This window comes from Phaseolus vulgaris, chromosome 4, assembly GCF_000499845.2.
Source record: "Phaseolus vulgaris cultivar G19833 chromosome 4, P. vulgaris v2.0, whole genome shotgun sequence".
Taxonomy (NCBI): domain Eukaryota; kingdom Viridiplantae; phylum Streptophyta; class Magnoliopsida; order Fabales; family Fabaceae; genus Phaseolus; species Phaseolus vulgaris.
The window spans coordinates 41196876-41216663 of NC_023756.2; the positions used below are offsets into that span (position 1 = coordinate 41196876).

The 19788-nt window shown below is 34.7% G+C and overlaps 1 protein-coding gene across 9 annotated transcripts; it reads left to right on the top strand.

The window, feature by feature from the left end:
- The first annotated feature begins 1565 nt into the window (after nucleotides 1–1565).
- On the top strand, nucleotides 1566–10362 carry LOC137837681 (protein COFACTOR ASSEMBLY OF COMPLEX C SUBUNIT B CCB2, chloroplastic). Of its 9 annotated transcripts, none has more exons than XR_011085500.1 (7): nucleotides 1566–1854; nucleotides 5777–5895; nucleotides 6018–6089; nucleotides 6494–6637; nucleotides 7259–7412; nucleotides 8561–8738; nucleotides 9593–10362. XR_011085500.1 is itself a non-coding variant. In XM_068646780.1 (7 exons), exons 1-7 carry the CDS (start codon nucleotides 1662–1664, stop codon nucleotides 9604–9606), a joined length of 888 nt encoding a protein of 295 aa, XP_068502881.1. In that variant the 5' UTR covers nucleotides 1566–1661; the 3' UTR covers nucleotides 9607–10362. The 9 variants fall into 9 exon arrangements, 5 of the variants coding, with proteins under 5 accessions (XP_068502881.1, XP_068502879.1, XP_068502883.1 ...); XR_011085501.1 differs by having other exon boundaries at nucleotides 9682–9748; XR_011085502.1 differs by having other exon boundaries at nucleotides 8561–8679; nucleotides 9593–9748.
- Nucleotides 10363–19788: the final 9426 nt, after the last annotated feature.

Here is a 19788-nt window from a genome sequence, read left to right on the forward strand (position 1 = left end):
TCCCAAATATTCTCACTTTTGTAAGGATGAAAAAAGATTACCATTCCGCTCTCTCATCCACACCCACACCTTCAAATACACAGATCCAAACATGAATTTCACCTGCTCGCCCCTCCCTCCTCCTTGATCACACCCGGAAACAAAAAGTTCCTTAAAGGTATGAAAGTAAAATGTTATTTATATCGTTTTTGGCACCTGTAATCCTCTCAAATCTTCTCACTTTTGTGAGGAGGAAAAAAGTTTTCCACTCCTCTCTCCCATCCGCACCCACACCTTCAAATATACGAATCCAAACATGAATTATACCCGCTCGCCCCTCCCTCTTCCTTGATCACACACGGAAACAAAAAGTGCCTTAAAGGTATGAAAGTAAAATGCTATTTGTATCGTCTTTGACATTTGTAATCATCCAAAATCTTCTCACTTTTGTGAGCAGGAAAAAAGTTTCCCACTCCGCTCTCCCATCCGCACCCACACCTTCAAATACACGAATCCAAACATGAATTCCTCTCGCTCGCCCCTCCCTCCCCCTTGATCACACCCGGAAACAAAGAATTCCTTAAAGGTACGAAATTAAAATGCTATTTGTATTGTTTTTGGCATCTGTAATTCTTCCAAATCTTCTCACTTTTGTGAGGAGGAAAAAAGCTTCCCATTATGCTCTCCCATCCGTACCCATACCTTCAAATACATGGAAACAAACATGAATTCCACCCGCTCGCCCTTCCTTCCTCCTTAATCACACCCGGAAACAAATAGTGCCTTAAAGGTACGAAAGTAAAATGCTTTTTGTATCATCTTTGACACTTGTAATCCTCCCAAATCTTCTCACTTTTGTGAGTAGGAAAAAAGCTTCCCATTCCGCTCTCTCATCCGCACCCACACCTTCAAATACACAAATCCAAACATGAATTCCACACGTTCGCCCCTCCTTTTTCCTTGATCACACCCAGAAACAAACTGTGCCTTAAAGATACAAAAGTAAAATGCTATATGTATCGTCTTTGGGAAATGTAATCCTCCAAAATCTTCTCACTTTTGTTAGGTGGAAAAAAGCTTCGCAATCCGTTCTCCCATCTGCACCCATAGCTTCAAATACACAAATCCAAACATGAATTCCACCAGCTCGCCCCTCCTTTCTACTTGATCACACCCAGAAACAAATAGTGCCTTAAACGTACGAAAGTAAAATGCTATTTGTATCGTCTTTGACACCTGTAATCCTTCCAAATCTTCTCACTTTTGTGAGGAGGAAAAAAACTTCTCACTCCGCTCTCCCATCCGCACCCACACCTTCAAATACACGGATCCAAACATGAATTCCACCCGCTCGCCCCTCCCTGATCACACCCGGAAACAAATAGTTCCTAATAAGAGATTTCAAATTGGCTTTGTATAATTTTTGTTCATAAATTTTTTCAGAAATTAGCTTATACATATTAATGTAAATTTAGAATCTATGTATTTTTAAATTTGTTTATCTTTATCTTATACTTTTTTTTATTAATTATAGATAATAATAAAATTAATTTAGTTTATTATGTTAATTCCATAAAAATACTTATGGAAGAGCTGGTTGAGTCATATCTGTGGGTCATTGAATCAATCCATTTGAGTTTGGCAGAAACTCTGGTTTGAGAAACCTTATCCAGAAAGAAAAGATGAACAACATAGGCACAATCTGTTTGAAACCATGCATTCCTTTCCCAATACAATGTCCCAAACCCAGCTTCAGAAAATTCACACTCACAACAATACTTCGTTCCAGTCTTCAAGATTCTCAGCCACCCAACTCAAACCAAGAGCAACAACAACAACAACAACTCAATCTCTCCGTTCTTCGTTTCACATTGGGTCTCTCTCTCTCTGTTTTTTATCACCAATTTTTATCACCAATAAGGAATGAAATTAAATGGAGCAATTGGGGTCATGGTTATCAAATTATAGGGATAACCCGGAAACCCGTCCGAGGCCAAGAGTCTACTGCTGGGTCACGAGTTAACTCGTGGGTAGACTCGTTTTTGAGCAGACTCGGACTATACACGAACAAACTCGGTAGAATCGGTACAAACTCGCGAGTGAGAGGCCGAGTGAACGAGTTTCGAAGAAAAGCCCAAAACGACCCATGTGTGGGTCGTTTAGGGTTCTCGTTTCATACCTGGACCTGCTGCGTTCGTTTTTGTTTTGGGTGGGTTCGTCGTCGTCTTTCTCGCCTCGCCGTCATCTCGCCGTCGCGTTCTGTTTTCATTTTCAGGTAGGTTCTGCGATTGGGGGCTGGGTTGAAGCTGAAATAAATTTTTTTATTTAGGATGGGTTGAATCTGAAATAAAAAAAGGCATTGGGGTTTCGAGATTAAAGTTAATTTTATTTGGAGTAAGGTTTTGGCTGCAGAGCTTTCTCAGATTAAAATGTGTTGTTTCCCTACACAGATATAAGAGACAACACATGCCTACACCCTCACTTGAGGTCTTTTGTTAGTCTTCATCTGAGAAAAATGTTTGAAACTATACTAATGCCAGGATGATGCAAAGGGTATGTTGGGAGAAAACATTTAATTTCAAAGAAAGTGAGGTATAGTAAAATGCACAAACATTATAGAAATATATAAGCAGATGTACTTAGACCTGGTATCCATGTAGCAGATTTAGTAACTGTATTCTTTTCAACTTTGTACTACTCAGATATGTGCTATTTCAACTACTGCACTTCCTACTTTTGTAGTCTCTACATCATTGACCTCCACTGCCTATGTAAACCAAACACCCAGTTGCTATGTAGACAGACTTAGGCTAAGCTACAAGTGTATTTTCTCAGTGAACTAAGTCTTATCCGTCTGATGCAATCATCCTTTTGTTTTAACATTGTCTTACAATTGCATTATAAACAATATGACCTATATTGATCCCTGAGCCTACATTGCTATGTATACAGACAAAGTCAGATCTATTAATGTATTCTGTCACTGGATATAGTTTACCAAGTTGTCCTTGTTCAATTTCCCAGTGCAGACGCTTAGTATATATGCCTATACCAACTGATGGCGTTATCATGTTCTGTTTTGACACCAAATATGCTTATCCTTGGTGCAGCAGCTGATTTGCTCTCTGTTCCATGTGAATAAGTATGACCTGCACTCTTATGACAGTTTGGGAGTGTTGAGGGGTTTTAGATCCATATCAGAGTAGTGGTTGTTAGTTATACAGGTCCATATACTCTTCAAACTTGGACTACCTCTTAACAAAAGTTACCTTAAAGTTTTAATACACTCCACTGGGCACAAATACCAGTCTGTGTAAGAGAACTTCACAGCTGGAATTTTATTTTTCATCCAGGTCCAGATTTTCAATTGGGCCATGTGTAAGACTTCTGCATCTGCCTTACCATCCTTAGAATTTTCTCTATTTCTTTGCTCACAAAGACACCAGATTATTGCTATCCACAAGCCCCTCCACAGCATATTTTCCTTGGCTCTAAGCTGAAAAAACTAAAAGTGTTGGCGGACGGGTTTATTGTGGTGCCCTGAAACGATTCCCACCCAGCTATTGCACATATTCTAAACTCTATTTGCTATTTTACAAGTAAAATACAGATGTACCACATTTTCCTCCTACTCTTCACAAAGTGGACACATTGTGCTACTTAGTTATACCCCCTCCTAACTAAATTTTCCCTCGTAGGTACTTTATTGAGCATGACTTGCCAAGCAAAGTGTTGTGCTGGAGGGATTACTTTTACTTCCCAGAAAGTGTTCAGAGTATTAGTATTTTCCCCAGTGCAGCTGTTTTCTAAATATTTATACGCCGACTTCACTGTATATATTCCTTTCTCTTCTCCTAACCATCTCCAAGTATCTTCATTATCCATGAGGTTGGAAACTTTCTATTTCATGCATTAGTGTATGCTCTTGTGTCCTTTCACATACAAATCTGTTTCTTTTCCATTGTAGATCCATTCCCATCCCCTATCATCCCAACTTCTTAGTTCTCTTATTGTTTTTTCTTTACTATTTGTGATACTATACAATCTAGGATACCTATGTTTAAGAGTTGTCTCCCCAAGCCACTTATCCTCCTAAAATTTTATTTTACTACTTGATCCACTTTCCAAACAACACTCCTATGAAACCAACTGTTGCTGTTTCCTTGCCCACACACTTTGCATATGTCTCTCCACCACCGTAATTTGTATTTTACTACTTTGTTCTTGTTACATGTTGCCCTTGTGCCATATTTAGATATTGGGGCATCCTTCAATGCTCCCCTTTTCTCCACGCCTTGTCTCCATTTACATTTGGCAAGTAATGCTTTATTGAACCTACCTATATCCTTGATACCTAGCCCTCCCACCTCCTTTGGCTTACAAAGGTTTTCCCATTTAATCCATGCTATCTTTTTTCCTTCTACCTCCCAACCCCAAAGGAAATTCCTTAGCATCTTCCTAATTACTTGGTATACTGCAATAGGTGCTTTATAAAAGGACAAGTAATACAATGGTATAGCAGTGAAGATTGATTTTATAAGACAAATTCTGCTTGCAAAAGTTAGGTGTCTGCCCTTCCACTTTCTTGACCTTGTCCACCATTGGATCTCAAAATTCTTTCTTCCTAGGATTTCCTCCTATAGGTAGACGTAGGTACTTGAAAGGTATTTTCGTTTGGTTGTAGTTTAAAGTTTCAGAAAACCTATCCAATTCACTCTTCTCAATGCCTATAACTCCTATTTTGCTTTTATGAAAGTTTACCTTTAGGCCTGAAGCAAGCACAAAACATTTCAGGATGCTCTTTGTAGTTACAACATTTTGGTACTTGGCATTGCATACAAATAATGTGTCTTCCGCAAACTGTAGGATATTTATTTCCACTTCATTGATACCTACTTTCACACCTTCTAGCAATTTATTCTTCACTGCTTGTCTTACCAACCCAGCTAAACCTTCAGCCACAATTATGAAGAGAAATGCAGCTGTGGGATCCCCTTGTCTTAGTCCCCGTGTTGGTTTAAACTCCTGTGTTGGAGTCCCATTGACTAAGACAGAGATTGTAGATGATTCCATACATTCCTTGCTCCATCCAATCCATTTTCTACTAAAGCCTAATCTATCCATCATGTAATACAGAAAATCCCATCTCATTGAGTCATAGGTTTTTTCATAATCTACCTTTATTATTACCCATTTTGTCTTTTCCCTCTTAATATCCTCTACCACCTCATTTGCTACCAAAATGCTATCCAGAAGTTCTCTCCCTCTTATGAAAGCTGATTGGGAGGTATCTATGATATTAGGTAGCACTTTCTTTATTCTATTTTGACAACAGTTTAGTTATTATCTTATACAAAGCTCCCACCATGGAAATTGGCCTATACTGCTCCAACTTAGTGGGGACTCTTAATTTAGGCACTAAGATATAAAGGATGCATTACAGCCCCTTGGTATCTTTCCAAAACTCTTGAAGTTTTGAACTGCTTGAAAAATGTCATGCTTTATTGTTTCCCAGCTGTTTTTAATGAAATTAAAATCGAATCCATTGGGCCGAAGACTCTTTGATCCTTCACACTGCCACACTGCATCCCTTATTTCTGCCTCTGTGACATTGGGTCTCTCTCTAAACACAGTAACTAATCTTAATTAACCAACTTTAGGTAAATGGTTAAAACAACCATCTTCTAAACAGTAATGTGTAATTATATGGACAATATTTGGCATGAAACGAAAAGAATAATTTTTTAGCTATCAATTTTAGCATCTGTTTCATTGGTGTTTTTTGCTTTGCTTCCAGGGATACCTGGGTTGGATGAATCCTACTTGCCCAGATGGATTGGTTACGGCTTTGGTTCACTTTTGCTTTTGAATCACTTTCTTGGGAGTGATGCAGCCGCTGTTACACCAGCTCAGCTTGTAAGAGAAATTAAAGCTGAAAACTGCATTTTTATTTTGCATTTTTCATTTTTTGATTGGTCAACTTTATTTAATTTTCTGGGGTCTGGTTCAAAATTGTTTTGTTTTCCTTTGTTATGTAGAGTACAGAGGTTTTGGGTCTGTCTTTGGCTTCCTTCTCAATTGTGCTGCCCTACCTTGGTAAATTTCTCAAGGTAAGTAACTGGTTTTATTCTTGTAGAATTAATTCAATTTTCCACCGTAGTGAATAAGTTCAGTTACACTTGGAGACAATGTGGAGATCCATAGATTCAACAAGGGTTCCCCAAGAAGACCACTCTTTCTTTTTATAATATGTATATACCAATTAATTAACTCTACTTTTTGTTGATTTTTTAAATGACCATAGTCACAGTTTTATAGTAATCCTTGATATTGTGGAAAATTACGGATAAATAGAGCTGTATTTCGGTTGCAGAGACTTCAGAAACCTTGATGTTGCTGCCACAATTGTAGTAGTTGTGGACCCTTTTTTAAAATATTGCTTATAATCTATATGGAGCTCAAATATGAAGTTTTTCATGTAAGATATTGATCCTCAACCAAGTGTGGGAAATAGGGTGCTCAACCAGTGGACGAAAAGACTATACCAGACGGTACTGAGCAAATATTTGTCATGTCAACAGAGATAGGGAATGGCCTGAAGGAGGATCTGGCTTGGGCATCATATGTTTTGTTGCGTAATACAAATGCCATAGCTATGGTATGTCTCATACATTATCATTATTAATTTAAAGAAACACTTGGTTGCTGCTGGGGTTCTTCATTTGTAGGTTACCTATAATATAAGTACCACTTTAACCTTTCATTGAGTCTTAGGGAATGCCCTAACGTTGGAATGCCACAATCTTCCCTCTCCCCTAAACTTTTATTGTAAATGAAAAACCAAAAACGTATGGTAGGTTTGCCCCAAAATGAAGAAAAAGAAAAGGCCTAAAGGGACAATGATGTTGATAGTTTGTAATCACACAATTATATTTGTTGGGTTGATTTGAATTATATATGTTTGAGGTGAAAATTTGTAATTACTAGTTCAAAAGGTAAAACTGTCTAGTAAACAGTGTGTAAATTGCTCGCCATTACTTCTAGAGTATATGTATTGTGCATCATTACTCTGCCTACTGAGCTGACAGAGGTTATTAGGACTAGTTATAATTGTTAGAAGTTATCTAATCTGGTGGACAGTTAGATGTTTATATTGTAATCAAAGCTTAGGAGTTGTCATGTAAAATATAGATAGCAAGTTCTTTGTTCATTCATCAGTTCAATTCAGTGTTACGACTCTTCTTCTTCTACCTTATTTTTTCACTATCAATGTGTTCAGCTAATTCTAATTCAAGGAGAAATATGTGCAAGGGGATACTGGAACATACCAGCTGATACATCAAAAGAAATTCTTCTGGATTGGTTTAAGAAAAAAATTGAAAAAGCTGCCCTGTATGATTTGAAAGACACCCTATATTTTCCTCAAGACGCAGGTATTGAAATTTTTCTACAGTTTTGGATACGTAAGCATATGGAAGTAGTTTGTTTTTCAGGTTAAGTCTTGTAGGACATAGAAAAGCATCTAAACATTCAGTTGATTATTTTTAGTTGTCCAAAACTAGAATAGATGCCCATTAAAATTTCAAACTAAAATATGTGGTTGAAAAAATAATTTTACCAAAGACTAAATCCCAACATAGTTGGGTCTGTTATAGAAACTGGATCAGAAAACTTAGGAAGATGAAGTTACAGTGATAAGAGAGACAAACTCCTTTAATAAAAAGTATTACAAAAACACTAACTCTTGGTTCTTTGAGGGTCCAAAATCCTTCCACATATAGTTTTTCCTTCTCTTTTCTCTAGACCCCAAAAGTATTTATACAAGCCTCTCTTATTCTTTAACTAACTCTATTGACATGGTAACTAACTCGTAACTACATCAATTAGCTATATTCACATCTCCCTTATTTCTTCTCTCATAAACCTTTGTAATAAGAGTTCGTATGCTATCAGTCTGGAACAAGCATGTTTTTTTGAAGTGTTTCCTTTATCATGAAAGGTATTTGACCAAATTCTTGAAAATTCTGATCAGGAAGCCTATCCAACCTTTTCACTGACTGGAAAAGGACACCTGATCTTATTTTGAAATTAACAGTGATGCTGCCTCTGGTCGGATGGAGAATATATATGCTACAGTTGTATTTTGTGCTCGAGCTTTTTCCTGACTTTCCACTTCTTCCGTTGACAGATTTAACAAAAAATACCAGCTACTGGAAATTTTAATTATTAAGATGTAAGACACCATATGGAAACTACTGCATAAATTGTGGATCTTTTGGACTGTTCATTAGAAGATACGTACATTATTTTTGTTTTGTTATTTCCTAAACATTTACGACCCGGGAAAAATTCTTTACTGTGTCTTTATGTAAGAGAGTCTTTAGTTGACTGAGCTGAGTCTAAGAAAATAAATACTCAACTGCATATAAGGCCATAGATAATAATTTTAGAAATGAATGTCTTAACTTATTAAATGAATCCTTACGGGCAAGAAGTTCACTTCATTTTGAACATTGTATGGTTTTGTATTTTTGTTCAAAAATCTGAAAATTTGATGAATGCTTCAGGTTCTGAATTTCAGGATCTGGTACCTATAGGGACTCGTTGTCTTCTGATCCAACCAGTCTTACATGTTTCTAATGAGAGTGATACTGGCTCGCAAAACCCTGATGGATTCATTCTGCTGGCTTCAACTACAAGGTATGCATTTAGCAATAAAGACAAAGCCTGGATTGCAGCCGTTGCAAACAAATATAGAGGTAATAGTCTGCATTCTATAGGAGGCCTCTTTCTTCCTATTTAAATGTGAGCCCGTTGTGCAGATTTATTGTTGGAGTGGCTAGTGGTATTTTATTTTGATGTTTATGTGGAACTGAATAAAGTGGTCTATAGCTTATTTGCAACCTTATTTTGAGAATAATTCCAAGGATTTTAATATTTCACACTGCGTTTTTTAACTTTATTATTAGTTGATTTGTACATTATAAGATATAAAGGAAGTGGTATGAAAATCATTGGGTTGTTTAGCCCGTTGCAACCTGAAGAAGTAGACTACAACATATTAGCAACTTTTGTAAGAATAATTCTAAGCATTTGAACAATACATAAGATTTGTTTTTATATTGAATTATTTAGTTGATTTGTAGATTGTAAGATCTAAAGGAAGCACTGTGAAAATCATTAGATTGTTTACAACTCAACTTATAGTCTTATCTTCCTTAATTTATATATGCTTGAACTGAAGTTTCATGAACTGTACTTCTATTTAGCTTATAGATATTAGCTTCACTCACCTACTGTGGCTGTGTCTCTTTTATTATTGATATTTTGCTGTTAATAAGCACAGCCTGCTGTTTATCAAAGACAACAAAAGACATGTGATATGCACTGCCATTTCAATAAATTATAACAAAATCTGAAACACAGAAAAACATTTATTCTGTTGCCATTTCATACTTTTGAAAATCTTTACTGTTGAAAGGTTTTGAATACTTCCATCAATTTGTGTTTTACCCTATTTATGATCATCTATGGTTGAGAACAGGCTTCATTTGGTTTAGAAAATTGAACCACATATGATATGCACTGCCATTGTAAACTATTTATGACACAGGTAGGGTGGTCTAGCCATCTGATTTTACCCAAGGCAATGCAAGAGTATTTGTTGTACAAAGAAAATGAAGCATGAAATCTGTGGTACAGGGAAATGGATGGCATAGGATTTAACAGCTCAAAATCAAGACTTTCTTGTTTAAATTAAGGGAAGAAATTAGGACATTGAAGACTCAAGTGGAATATGTGAGGAGGGACTGATTTGCAAGCATTGGGATGAGGATTGGAGGTCAGTCAGTGGCAGTTCTTGGACTATGAACATTACCTACAAATTTTGGACAAGTGGGTGGTGGTGCATTGAATCGAATTTGAATCAATGGAGGCATCTCAAATATGAAAATTACTATTCGTCTTCATACAATGTCTAGCTTGTTCATCAAGGGTTTGTTTTGACCAGTTTTCTTATAAGCTCCTTCTAAGAGAGAAAAGAAAAACAAAGAAAAATTTAAATACCTTTTCATAAATTAAAATTAACCTATAGATAAACTCATTTGTTTAAGTTCTCGAATGTATGTTTCCTAATTTTTTATTTTAAACTCGTGCATAAGTTAATTTTAGTAATGAAAAAACAAATTTAATTTTTTTTTCTTAGAAAGAGTTTATGGAAAAATTGGTCAAACAAGTTTTGGTCTTACATATATTCTTTATATGGATTTACCAGAATTCAATGATGTATATAAGTTGGTCTTACTGCTGCAGTTACCATGTTGATCTGATATTCGGGTTAACCATGTTAATCATGTTAATGTCTCAATCTAGTTTTTCTCTACACTCCATAAATAGATTTATAAAATGTTTTTATTTTAATATGGAATATCAAAATTGCGGATTGAGTAAAGTTAAAAAAATCTAAATTGTATTTAAACTTTGAATTTTTATGATTCATGATGGGGAAGAATATTAGAATATGATATTGTAGATTTTAAAAGAAATGTGATATATGTAAGAAAGATGTGTTTCAAGAGGTAACTGAGCAAAACATTTAGGGAGTTTCTTCCTGCACCGTCACATTTTTTTTTCTGCTACATTTTTCTTCCTGCACCCTACATTTTTTTAAAATACCAAAATTACACTTTTACAGTTTTATATGATTCTGGAATAATGGTTTCGAAAGCAAAAAGTATTTTTGGAATAGGGGTTATGTAACTAATGAGTGTTTCCACAATAAGAAATTCGGAATCCAGAATAAGAAATTGGAAGACAAAAAAATCATTTCAGAATATTCTTTCTAGAATATATTTTTTTGATTTTTTCAATGGTAAATCCAGAATTAATAAAATGTATTCTGGAAAATATGTTCTAGAATATTTTGAAAAGAGCAATCTAAAAATCATTTTTAAAAGGGGTAAAACACATGCAGGAAGAAGTAAGGATGAAAAAACAGCCAGATTGTGGGTAATGAATCCTATAGGAGATGCTAGAGACCACTCTTTTTACTTTTTGCATTGCAGCACTGATTTTCATAATTTTTTTGACAAGTAACATTTTACCAACTATAAATATTACCTTACCAAAACTTGTTTTTGTAAGATTTCTGAAAACTGAAAACTGAAAAAGAAAATGAAAGATCTAGATAAATTCAAGACAGCTTTAAAGAGAAAAAAAATTCAGAGAATTGAGAGTAATCTAGGGAACATCGAACATATAAATGGATATTTTATAGGCCCAACATAAAAATAAAAACAATTTAAAAGAGGGCATTTGTTTTACCACCACCCTATTTTCTTTCTCCACCTAGGAGAAGTTCAAATTATTCCTAAGTTAGAAATATTTTAAATTGTATAATTTAAAAATATATTTTGAATTGTATAATTTGAAACTCAAAAAATGTATTTTAGATGGTACAATCAGAACGTATGTACTATGGATTGTACAATTCAAAATATATTTTTAAATTTTAAAAATACATTTTGAATTGTATAATTTAGAAGAATTTCTCAATCACATGATCTAAAAATTCATAACTATATTTTAGATTATGTAATCTAAAATTTATTTCTAAATTACATTTCAGGATTATACAATCCAAAATACGGTATTCTTGAATTATATAATTTAAAAATTATATTTTATAGAAATTACATAATCTAAAGATCTAGAAATGTATTTTGAATTAAACAATGCAATCCAAAAAAATTAAAAATTTAACCGAGATAAGTTTTCAGATTACGCTATCTTTAGACATAGGATTAGGATTGTGTAATTGAAAACATACTTATCGAATGATAAATGTTATGGTTCATATTTATGATCTTCGTAGTGCTCCCGAGTCTCGTATGGTTCATGTAATCCAAGTATTCTTGTTGCAGCAATATTATTCCTATGTAAGGGTTGGTGCAACAAACACCCCAACATTAAAAATATTTAATGCCACATAAGAGGAACAGGCCTAGGGGCAAGTTACATCAGAAAACTTGCATCTTGCAACAATAACGAAGTTGACCACAAACTATTAAGAGAAAGTAGAAATAAGTTATAAGATCAGTGAAGGACAATGCAGAAAATGCTGCTACAAACAATTATGACTCACACCACGTAACATACGCGTTTTCATGCCAAATTCTTTTGCCTATTTAAGAATGAATCATTATTTTAACATCTTAGAAGTAGGAGGTATGTTACTGCATCACAACTAACCTTAACCTTTGTAGATTATTAACAACACATCCTACAAGAAAATTATGATATAAAAGAAAATTATGATATAAAAAGGTGGTAAAAAAATGGTAATTCTTTAATATATATTTACATACTCCATGTATAGAAAATATATAAAGTGTATACATACTATTTTTCTTCAACTAATTATATAGTGATATATTAATTATGGAATTATATCATTATCAAATTACGTATAATTGTGTATAATAATTATTCACAATAATAATATTTTTTTTTGTGTGAGATGGACCAAGTTGAAGTGTCTATGAACTAGCAATTAAACTTGGAATTTTTGATGAACAAGTTGTTGTAAAACAGAATCTCTTTTTGTAAAATAGATTCTATAATATTGCAAAACAGAAAAACTTAGAAACAGAGCATGTGCAGAAATGGAAATCTGAGTGAGCGCACAAACCTCCAAAACCCTCGTTCGTAGAGGACCAACGCTCGGAACCCTCGTTTCTTAGAGGTTGAACGTGGGATAGAGTCCCAACGTTCCGCAACCTAAGGGGACCTCCAGTAACGGTTCCTACCTTGAATGAGTCTTTCAGAACGTGCGTGCTCTCAACAGATCCAATCTGCTCTGCACTCTCCGGGAAGACGTTGTCTTTCTCTCCGTGGAAGCAGAGTTGCTCATGTAGTGGGATGCGGTTACTTTCTTCATCTATAAAAGCCGCAACCCTTTGCTTCAGAAGACACAACTCTCACTCATCTTCTTCATCTTCTTCACCCAACACCACAGTGAAACTCCTCTTCCTATCACCTTTAATTTATAGTTTTCTCTTTCATCTTTATTAGATTATTTTTGGATAAATCTTACTTATACCTAGAAAACAAGTCAAACCCATGAACGGACTCTCTCTAATCGATTTTTCACCTAATTTTTTTATCTAGGATAACGAGCTAATTAAGAATCCTTTATTTTTTTTTTACCTAATCGCTCTTTTGATTTTGGAAAAAAGATATTTATCAATATACTCTTTCTTTTACACATTTATCGCTATCCCAAAATACCAATAATGGAAACTAGCTATATAGTTAGGACTCATAAAAAAAATAACCCATTCACCAGAAAAGCTTTTCCCACATCAAGCACTAACCTCTTTTTAACGTACAATTAGATGGGGTAATGATCCAAATAAAAAATAAATGAAAGCTCGATGCTTTTTGTTTCCCTATTAGAATTAGAACCACGAAGTTCTATCCCTTTATTAATGAAACCCAACTTAATTTTTTTTTAGGAGCCAAAAATTCAAACAAAAATTTGAGCTGGATCCTATAAGAATGAAATATTTTTAAAATTCTTCATTGATACGACATGCTACTTTTTCCAGTCATTCCTTTCTGGATCAGTCGTGGTTTTACAAGCTCTACCAATAGTATCGACGAACCGATTTCTTCATAGAAATGTGTAAAAAATAGAGTCGCTCTTAAAAGCCGAGTACTCTACCATTGAGTTAGCAACCCCAATACAATTTAAAAAAGAAGGTGGATGTTTATACCCAATCGCAATCAAAAAAATAAAATTACAAAATGGAATTGTCTAAAAAACTAAAAAATGCTATACCACCTATTTATATACTATGGTTATACATTATATAATAATATAGAAGACTCTCTATATTCGTATATATAGATCTATTCTTTTCGTATATATATATATATTCATGTTTACCTTTGAATTCACTTACTGATTAATCAATCAAGTTTTTCTTGTTTTTATCGCAGAAACAAAACTAATGAACCTACAATTTGATGAAGTAATAACGCCTATTTCACGTAAGTAATTTGATCAATTTATTCACGATCGGATTATATTTATTTGATACACTGTTGTCAATATTAGTATTGAAAAGTATTGAAAAAAAAATACAACATAATACTAATAATCTTATTAATTCGATTCTTTAGTATTATGTTATAATTAGTTCTAAGAAAAATTATGGAAATATATATATATTTTTTTATTCTAAAATGATATTCTAAACTAAAAAAATGTATAAAATTATAGAAATATAGAAATCAATAGGAAAATCAAAATTGAATATAGAATATTGAATATAGAATCAATTTCATATAGAAATGGAACAGCCTCCCTATTATGTAAAATTCACATCGAAAAACGAAATAGCCGGTTTCCCTTATAAATTGTAATAAATTTTTTCGTAAAATCTCGTCTACTTAATTACGCTTCTATTCCAATACGAAACATATAAATATATTGAATAATTAAGTATCTTTGTATTCAGCTCAATCCTTCTTTTAGGAAAAGATTGTGCCGAGTTTAATTGCAATTAATCCAAAGTATCCATTGCTTCGAATTTAAATTTGATCTCCTTCCATACTTCGCAAGCAGCAGCTAATTCAGGACTCCATTTGCTAGCCTCACGGATAATTTCATTACCTTCACGAGCAAGATCACGTCCTTCATTTCGAGCCTGCACACATGCTTCAAGAGCTACTCGATTAGCTACAGCACCTGGTGCATTTCCCCAAGGGTGTCCTAAAGTTCCTCCGCCAAATTGAAGTACGGAGTCATCTCCAAAGATTTCGGTCAGAGCAGGCATATGCCAAACGTGAATACCTCCCGAAGCAACCGGCAGAACACCTGGTAGAGAAACCCAATCCTGAGTGAAATAAATACCACGACTTCGATCTTTTTCAATAAAATCATCACGCAATAAGTCAACAAAACCTAAAGTGATTTCTCTTTCCCCTTCAAGTTTACCTACTACGGTACCGGAGTGAACATGATCTCCACCAGACAAACGTAATGCTTTAGCTAGGACACGAAAGTGCATACCATGATTCTTTTGTCTGTCGATAACTGCATGCATTGCACGATGTATATGAAGAAGTAGACCATTATCCCGGCAATAATGAGCCAAGCTAGTATTTGCAGTGAATCCCCCTGTTAAATAATCATGCATTACGATAGGAACGCCTAATTCTCTGGCAAATACAGCTCTTTTTATCATTTCTTCACATGTACCCGCAGTTGCATTCAAGTAATGCCCTTTGATTTCACCTGTTTCAGCCTGTGCTTTATAAATCGCTTCAGCACAAAATAAGAAACGGTCTCTCCAACGCATAAATGGTTGGGAATTCACATTTTCATCATCTTTGGTAAAATCAAGTCCTCCACGAAGACATTCATAAACTGCTCTACCATAATTCTTAGCGGATAACCCCAATTTAGGTTTAATAGTACATCCTAATAGGGGACGACCATACTTGTTCAATTTATCTCTCTCAACTTGGATGCCATGAGGCGGACCTTGGAAAGTTTTAATATAAGCGGTTGGGATTCGCAAATCCTCCAGACGTAGAGCACGCAGTGCCTTGAACCCAAATACATTACCGACAATAGAAGTAAACATGTTAGTAACAGAACCTTCTTCAAAAAGGTCTAAGGGATAAGCTACGTAAGCAATAAATTGATTTTCTTCCCCAGCAACAGGTTCGATGTGATAGCATCGTCCTTTGTAACGATCAAGACTGGTAAGCCCATCGGTCCACACAGTTGTCCATGTACCAGTAGAAGATTCAGCGGCTACCGCGGCACCTGCTTCTTCAGGTGGAACTCCAGGTTGAGGAGTTACTCGGAATGCTGCCAAGATATCAGTATCTTTGGTTTCATAGTCAGGAGTATAATAAGTCAATTTATAATCTTTAACACCAGCTTTGAACCCAACACTTGCTTTAGTCTCTGTTTGTGGTGACATAAATCCCTCCCTACAACTCATGAATTAAGAATTCTTGAAACAATAAGGTCTACTCGATATGACTTAGGAGTTAATGAAATCTTTTATAAAAATAAACTCATATTATCAATTCATCCCAAAGGTTCGTTATTATTAAATTAAACGATGGTATTTGATTTGTCAAATACATCATTATTGTATACTCTTTTCTCTGTATGGCGCAACCCAATCTTTGTTTCTTTTCAAATAGGAATCTCCTATTTTTGAATTACGGAATCGAAAGATCTAATCTAAAGAATAAAAAAAATTTACTCTTAATCTTGACAGTGATATATGTTGTATATGTAAATCCTAGATGTAAAAATAGGCAGCTTTCCCCCCCAGAAAAGAAAAAAAGAGGTCAAAAAAAATAGGGTAAGTCTAAAAAATTGTCTACTGAGGAAATACGAAAGCCAATGATAAAAAAAAAATGAATTATAAATTAAGGTACAGGTTCGAATTCCATAGAGAATATAGATGATATTATCTAGAATGCTAGAAAAAAAGAAAAGACTTTCGAAAGATTTTATCCAATTGAAATTTTGAAAATAACTGGAATAAGATTAAGAATTCAATCATTGAAAGTGAATAAGTAAGTAAACATTTAAAGGGGATTGGTTGAATAGTACCAAAAAATGGAGTACTAATTCCCATTTCTTATTTATTATTGAATTAACCGATAAATTTGCTTTATTTTCGAACATTTCTTTTTGATTTCAAAACTTTTTCGAAAAAAAAATTGGCTTTTGATATGGGAATCAATCCTACTACTTCCGGTCCTGAAGTTTCTTCGCGTGAAAAAAAAAATCTGGGACATATTGTCCAAATAATCGGTCCGGTACTAGATGTAGCCTTTCCCCCGGGGAAGATGCCTAATATTTACAACGCTCTGGTAGTTAAGGGTCGAGATACTGTTGGTCAACAAATTAATGTGACTTGTGAAGTACAGCAATTATTAGGAAATAATCGAGTTAGAGCTGTAGCTATGAGTGCAACAGATGGTCTAATGAGAGGAATGGAAGTTATTGACACAGGAACTCCCCTAAGTGTTCCAGTAGGCGGAGCAACTCTAGGACGAATTTTCAACGTGCTTGGAGAGCCGATTGATAATTTAGGTCCTGTAGATACTCGTACAACATCTCCCATTCATAGATCTGCGCCTACCTTTATACAATTAGATACAAAATTATCTATTTTTGAAACAGGAATAAAAGTAGTAGATCTTTTAGCTCCTTATCGTCGTGGAGGAAAAATTGGACTTTTCGGTGGAGCTGGAGTAGGTAAAACAGTACTTATTATGGAATTGATCAATAACATTGCCAAAGCTCATGGAGGTGTATCTGTATTTGGCGGCGTAGGTGAGCGTACTCGTGAGGGAAATGATCTTTATATGGAAATGAAAGAATCTGGAGTAATTAATGAACAAAATATTGCAGAATCAAAAGTAGCTCTAGTATATGGTCAAATGAATGAACCGCCCGGAGCTCGTATGAGAGTTGGTTTAACTGCCCTAACTATGGCGGAATATTTTCGAGATGTCAATGAACAAGATGTACTTTTATTTATCGACAATATCTTCCGCTTCGTACAAGCAGGATCTGAAGTATCTGCTTTATTGGGTCGAATGCCCTCTGCTGTGGGTTATCAACCCACTCTTAGTACTGAAATGGGTTCTTTACAAGAAAGAATCACTTCTACCAAAGAAGGGTCCATAACTTCTATTCAAGCAGTTTATGTACCTGCAGACGATTTAACTGACCCTGCCCCTGCTACGACATTTGCACATTTAGATGCTACTACTGTACTATCAAGAGGATTAGCCGCTAAAGGTATCTATCCAGCAGTAGATCCTTTAGATTCAACCTCAACTATGCTCCAACCTCGAATCGTTGGTGAAGAACATTATGAGACTGCGCAACGAGTGAAACAAACTTTACAACGTTACAAAGAACTTCAAGACATTATAGCTATCCTTGGCTTGGACGAATTATCCGAAGAAGATCGCTTAACCGTAGCAAGAGCACGAAAAATTGAGCGTTTCTTATCACAACCTTTTTTCGTAGCAGAAGTTTTTACTGGTTCGGCTGGGAAATATGTTGGTCTAGTAGAAACAATTAGAGGGTTTAATTTGATTCTTTCTGGAGAATTAGACAGTCTTCCTGAACAAGCCTTTTATTTGGTAGGTAATATCGATGAAGCTACTGCGAAGGCTACGAACTTAGAAATGGAGAGCAATTTGAAGAAATGACTTTAAATCTTTGTGTACTGACCCCCAATCGAATTGTTTGGGATTCAGAAGTGAAGGAAATCATTTTACCTACTAATAGCGGACAAATTGGAGTATTACCTAATCATGCGCCTATTGCCTCAGCTGTTGATATAGGTATTTTGAGAATACGTCTTAAAGATCAATGGTTAACAATGGCTCTGATGGGGGGGTTTGCTAGAATAAACAATAATGAGATAACTGTTTTAGTAAATGATGCGGAAAAGGGGAGTGACATTGATCCACAAGAAGCACAGCAAACTCTTGAAATAGCAGAAACTAATTTGAATCAGGCTGAAGGCAAGAGACAAACAATTGAGGCAAATCTAACTCTTAGACGAGCTAGAACACGAGTAGAGGCTATCAATGTTATTTCATAACAAGTTGATGCGTCCAAATATCCGAAAACAAAAAAAAGAAAAAAGAAACAGTTAGAAAAAAAGAAAAAAGTAAGTAGAAAAACTTATTAGATACCACAGTCAAAGGTATCTAATAAGTTCTAACTATACCTACTATTGGATTTGAACCAATGACTCCCGCCGTATGAAAGCAATACTCTAACCACTGAGTTAAGTAGGTAATTGACGACTCCCCCTAAAGAAGAGTACTCATCTATCAGATCAATTGATTATAAATGTAATATTACTTATAAGCAATACCAACGCCCATTCAAATAATCTAATAAAGATGAAAAAGAACTATTGAAAAAGAATTGATTAAGATTGGATTTGATCTATATCAAAAGAATAAATTATTTCATTTCAAAATGGATTCTTGAAGTCATTCTAATCATAACACTAAATTCATTTTATTGATACATAAATGTACTCACAAATTCAAATATTTCATCGAATCATTGATAAAATAGATTCAATATGTTCTGTCCCTAAAGCAAATTTTAATTTTATTTTTTTATTGAAAAATTATTTTCAAAAATTTGCGGATCTCTATCCTTCTTACCTGACCCAATTTCCAAAATGCATATACTATTTGGATAAATCTATTAACATCAGACTTTTTTTTGAATATCATAAAAATTTTGAATATATATGTTGTTCTGGTTTAGAGTTTTGGTAGAAGAATACAAACAAATTTTGGCAACTAATTAAAGTTGGTAGGGACAAGTGTAAGTTGTTTTGGTTGTGATGTAGTGAAGAGGGTGAGTGAAATGATGAAATGAATTAGGACCTGGTACCTTGGAGTGCCGAATTGCGCCATTCAAAGCCTCATTCAAGACATAACAGATGACAGCAGAGGTGATTAAATAATGCTAAGTTTGTGAGTACCACTTCACATTAACTCACACAGATAACCCAAATTCCCAAACCCATATATAGCATGTACTTCATTATTGCCATTTCTTGGGACACCACAAAGGTCACATTCACACACCCAGTAGAATTCAATCTTTATTCAAGATTAAACACAACTTCAACAAGTTGCTTTGGCTTTATTGCATGCATCCCAAGAACACTGTGTTAGATTACTTTCTAACTTCATCACATATCACCTTTGCACAAAAATGTT